This window comes from Notothenia coriiceps, unplaced genomic scaffold, assembly GCF_000735185.1.
Source record: "Notothenia coriiceps isolate Sejong01 unplaced genomic scaffold, NC01 NC01_scaffold00037274, whole genome shotgun sequence".
Classification (NCBI taxonomy): Eukaryota; Metazoa; Chordata; class Actinopteri; order Perciformes; family Nototheniidae; genus Notothenia; species Notothenia coriiceps.
In genome coordinates this window covers 1-5,308 of record NW_011369975.1, presented here as the reverse complement: position 1 = coordinate 5,308, position 5,308 = coordinate 1, and the positions used below count along the sequence as shown (strand labels likewise).

General features: G+C 42.9%; 1 protein-coding gene across 1 annotated transcript; it reads left to right on the top strand.

Annotated features, from left to right (window-relative positions):
- Positions 1–2,230: 2,230 nt before the first annotated feature.
- Positions 2,231–4,272, top strand: LOC104967421 (ephrin type-B receptor 2-like; the record flags this gene model as incomplete). Its single annotated transcript, XM_010796862.1, has 5 exons — positions 2,231–2,382; positions 2,685–3,020; positions 3,566–3,690; positions 3,883–4,045; positions 4,164–4,272. Coding segments are annotated over exons 1-5 (884 nt in total), but the record flags the coding sequence as incomplete, so codon positions are not given.
- Positions 4,273–5,308: the final 1,036 nt, after the last annotated feature.

The following is a 5,308-nucleotide window of genomic DNA, read 5'->3' as shown; positions in this document are numbered from 1 at the left end:
CCTAGACTACTGCTCCTCCTCCTGGTTAGTCTATCTGCAAGTGCCATCCGACCTCTGCAGCTCATCCAGAATGCAGCGGCTCGTCTGGTCTTCAACCTTCCTAAATTCTCCCACACCACGCCGCTCCTCCGCTCCCTTCACTGGCTTCCAGTAACTGCTAGAATCCACTTCAAGACACTGGTACTTGCGTACCATGCTGTGAATGGATCTGGCCCTTCCTACATCCAGGACACAGTGTTGGGTGTAACGCGTTACAAAAGTAACAGAGTTACAGTAATGTATTACTAATGAAATCTGGGTAATATACTACCCGTTACAATTCGCAGTAACGCAGTTACAACTAATTTTAACCCGAAATGAAATGGTGTTTTGTTTTTTAAGAATTCACTAACATTGCACCAGAGAAAAATTGTGCCGGTAGATTAGCAAGCCTGGTGTCAGGATTCTCATGTTATGTCACGTTTGTAGTTTTGTATGTCTGGTTATGGGTGTTTTCCTCCTTGTATATTTTCTGGTCCTTCTTCCTGTGTTTTTCCCCTGTCGTTAGTTTCCCTGGTGTGTCTAATTGTCTGATTGTGTTCACCTGTCGCCCTTGTGTTTCTCCTCCCCTGCCCGGCTGTTTCTCGTCTTGTGATTACCCTTCCCTGTATTTAGTCTTGTCTCTTCCTGTGTTCAGTGTTGGTTCGTCTTTTCGTCTTTTGTTCGTGACTGTGTTCACCGGGGAGTGATCCGTTTGTCTATATTATCCTTGAAATAAAGGCATTTTCAGCGTTATCTGCATTTGGGTCCTGCTTGCTTCACTCACCGTAACACCTGGTGTTTACGTAATCAGTCAGGCTGATCTTGATGAGCCTGAAGGGTGTTCTTTTCCCCATAATGTCACTGCACATTATGTCGCTGCACATTATCCCGCTTATTACACGGCCAGATACTAAACAAACTAAGGAATCGACTCCCAATATTAATTGAAATGATTTTATTGACATAAAATGATCGTATTACTTCCACTTAGAAAAAAAACAACTCCGTTCCACGGCGCACCAACAGCTGGAACTGCGAGAACAACAACTTTACGGCAGCACTGTCCAACTCTGTTCACAGTTTCTGATCCACTAACAAGTCCTTAAACACTGTATAGCCCATACCGTGTTCCTGTTAGTGTTTACTTCTTGTTTGTCTTCTTCTGTTCATTTATCTGACGTCCAGCGCTCCGTCTTTAACCCTCTTTTACTTTCTCTTTCTTGATCCTCCTTAGCAACAGAATTGACCAATCAGAATCGAGTATTCAACTAAGCCTTGTAATAAAAGTTGTTAGTAGCCTTAAGGGCCTACACAGTTGCTGCACTAAACTACATTTTAGCATTTAAAATACCTGGCCATTATTTTGCGGTTATTTTGGTGAAAGTAACTCAAAAGTAATATAAAAGTAGTGTAACTCATTACATTTCAGAGACAGTAATATTGTAATGTAACTTATTACTTTAAAAAGACAGTAATAAGTCATATGTAATGTATTACATTTTGGAAGTAACCTTCCCAACACTGCCAGGACATGGTTAAACCATACACCCCAGCACGTGCACTCCGCTCTGCATCTGCCAAACAGCTCGTTGCACCCGCACTGCGAGGGGGACCCAAGTTCCCATCAGCAAAAACACGTGGGTTTGCTATCCTGGCTCCAAAATGGTGGAATGAGCTCCCCATTGACATCAGGACAGCAGAAAGCTTACACATCTTCCGGCGCAGACTGAAAACTCATCTCTTTCGACTCCACTTCGAGCGATAGAATTGCTAACAAAGCACTTATATACCAATAAAGGACTGGCTCATCTAAAGCCAGTTGAGTAGCACTTGAAATGTTTTGGCTCTATGAAACCTGATGTACTTATATGATTCTGATTTCTTCAAGTTTGTATCTTGTTGGTCGAACGCACTTATTGTAAGTCGCTTTGGATAGAAGCGTCAGCTAAATGCAATGTAATGTAGTAGAGTTATGTATGCAGGGGATAAAATGCTCAGACATATTATTTTTGGACCTGACTAAAATTAATACTAAGGTTCTGATACTAAGCAGCAAGTCGATGTGATAAAGAATCAACAATGTAGTCCACTTTTTTTTTCTCTCTTGTGCGTTTGACCATGCAAATTGTTCTGAACCTTCTGTTCTCATTTCATTTTTTTCTGTCCATTCTATTTGTCTTTGACAGCTATATATTTCCCTTACAGCTTGTATGTCAGGCTTCTTCAAGGCTGCACAGGGAGACCTCTCATGTCTACAGTGCCCCATCAACAGCCGGACCACCAGCGAAGGAGCAACTAACTGTGTGTGTCGAAGGGGATACTACCGCACCGACTCCGACCCTCAACAGATGCCCTGCACAAGTACGAACTTTCATGACAGAGCATTCATAGCAGTGTTGCACCCAGCAGCTCAAATCGCTGAATGTAATTTAAAAACAGGGAAGCAACAATAATACACATTAGGCTGTTAGTCTAAGTTAGCCCTTAGGGAAAGGCCTAGTCCACTCTTTCAATGTTCTGCAGGAACATTGGCATGATAATCTCTCTGGTCTATACTGTAAAAGCAACATGCAGAAACTTAAACTATTTTTTAGAAGTTACTAAAAAACATTTTTCAAGTTCAGTTGTATTATTATATTCTCTGCTCTCCCATTCTCTTTCAGCTGTTCCATCAGCTCCACAAAACGTGATCTCCATAGTGAATGAGACCTCTTTGAGGCTGGAGTGGAGCCCCCCCCAGGAGGGCGGTGGCCGAGCAGATGTTGTCTACAACATAATATGTAAGAGTTGTGGCAGTGGGCGGGGGGGCTGCACCCGCTGTGGAGACAATGTGCAGTTTGTCCCACGTCAGCTGGGTCTGACGGACAGCCGCGTCCACATCAGCGACCTCCTGGCCCACACCCAGTACACCTTCGAAATACAGACTGTTAATGGCGTGTCGGACCAGAGCCTGTACTCCCCCCAGCACACGTCCGTCAACATCACCACCAACCAGGCTGGTGAGCCAAACGGGGTTACATGACGACATTTTCCACCACTACAGTGGTGGAAGAAGTTTTCAGAAGTATCATCAGCAAAATATAATTAAAGTAAACAAAGTAAAAATAATCATTGGGCAGAAAATTCCTTTATGTGTGTTTATAATTACATCTATACATGTGAAGTTTCTAGATAATACATTTTTACTGTTGTAGACAAACACAGTTCAGATTGGCATTTATATTTTAATAATTTGACTCTTTTGTGGCTTCAAGAGTTAATCCACTAGTTTAGACGTTTTTAGAGATGCAATTTAAGTATCTAAAGCTGTTAAATAAATGTAGTGGAGTACAATTACTTGATTTCCCTCTGAAATATAGTGGAGTAGAAGTATAAAGTAGCATCAAATGGTAATACTCAATTAAAGTACAGGTAGCCCAACATTTTACTAGTAAATGTACTTAGTTACTTCCCCCTTCTGGCGTTCATGAATCGGTCAGCAGTCTCTGTAGACTTTCTGTTTCATTACAGCCTCTTTCTTAAGCTAACGTTGTTCCTGTCTCAGCCCCATCGGCAGTGTCCATCATCCACCAGGTCAGCAGAGCACCGGACAGCATCACCCTGTCCTGGTCCCAGCCGGACCAGCCCAACGGAGTGATCCTGGACTATGAATTGCAATACTATGAGAAGGTGCATCAATGCTGCTGATGATGATTTAGTTACAAAATAAAACAGACAGTCTAGATCAGTCTTTCCCAAAATAGCTCATTCAGACATCATGACAGAGAAAATCTTACTGCTGTAGTAATTTAATCATAGTAATTAAACAGCATATTTCTGTTTTATAATCTACATTTTCGAATTTCTGATGATGTGTTTCAGAACCAGGCAGAGTTGAACTCCTCTCTGACGAGGAGTCAGACCAACACTGCAGTCGTACGGAGCTTGAAAGCTGGAACTATCTACGTGTTTCAGGTTAGGGCCCGGACTGTCGCTGGATTTGGTAGTTTTAGTGGCAAAATGTACTTCCAAACCATGACTGAAGGTAGGAATGACAGTTAGATCCACTGAATAACTAGATTCTGTAAATACTGTATGAATACATCTTGTGCGTCCAAATAGGTAATCCAGTCATGGATAACATCCATATTTTTAACCTGTAGAGGAATATAACACCAGTATCCAGGAGAAGCTCCCCCTCATCATCGGTTCTGCTGCTGCAGGGGTCATCTTCATCATTGCCATCACTGTCTTCATAATTGTCTGCCGCAGGTAAGCCAATAATGTTACAGACCATTATAACAGTATAAAAATAATATTATTTTCATTTGTGTAACCAAACACCATGTAGTGTAAAAGGAGTATCCCCTAATGCAGTGGTTCTCAAACTTTTTCTGTCATTCCCCACTTTGAACAGGTGGGCCTTTTCAAGCCCCACCTGTTCCTCATCGCTCCAATATAATGGTAGGCCAAGCTTAAAATTGTCAAATGTATCGTTCTACAACAGGGGTCGCCAACCTTTTTTAGGATGAGAGCTACTTTCAAAAGATCAGTGGGGGCGTGCCCCACACTTTGAGAAACGCTGCCCTAACCTATCTGTTAGATAAGTGTCCTCAAACCAAAACAATTAGCTAAAATATAGTAAAATCTCTGAAAGCTGAAAAAATTGTGAATATTCTCTGTTTGTTCCTGACTGGCAGCAACCCTTGTCACATTACATCTAGTCAGTAAGTTATTGCTGTATGAGCCACCTCAGGAAGATAATGCTTAAAAACTGAAGCCTGCAAGGTGACTAACATCTGGTCTTAAAACAAAATATTATCAAAATCGAGGGGTTACGTATGGTAACCCTTGTTATTTAAGCACAGTCCTCTACTGGACTCTATGGGTACTACCTCTCAACCATACTGAGATATGTATAACCGTAGTCGGCCCCCGGGGCCTGCCTACCTGAATGCGTGCACAAGCCCACCGTATATAAGGTGGCCACGCCTACCGTTCCCGTCATCCTACACTTCTCTTCAGCGAGCAGCATAGGACAGACAGGGCCCCGAGTAGAGGGCTCCGCCTGTGCTTATATAACATGGGTTACCATACGTAACCCCTCTTTATATCTCTCACAGGCGATGTATACAAGCGCTGTCGTCCAACAACATCGTTCCACTCCACTGCCCCTGACCGGCTTTCTGGATAGCAGCCGCACCCTCCTCTACCTCGGTTGTGACCTTGGAGAAGACTGGGCCGCGGCTGACAGAGCATACTCTGACACGCTTACCTCGCAAAAAGTGTCCTCGGAAAACAGTGCTGA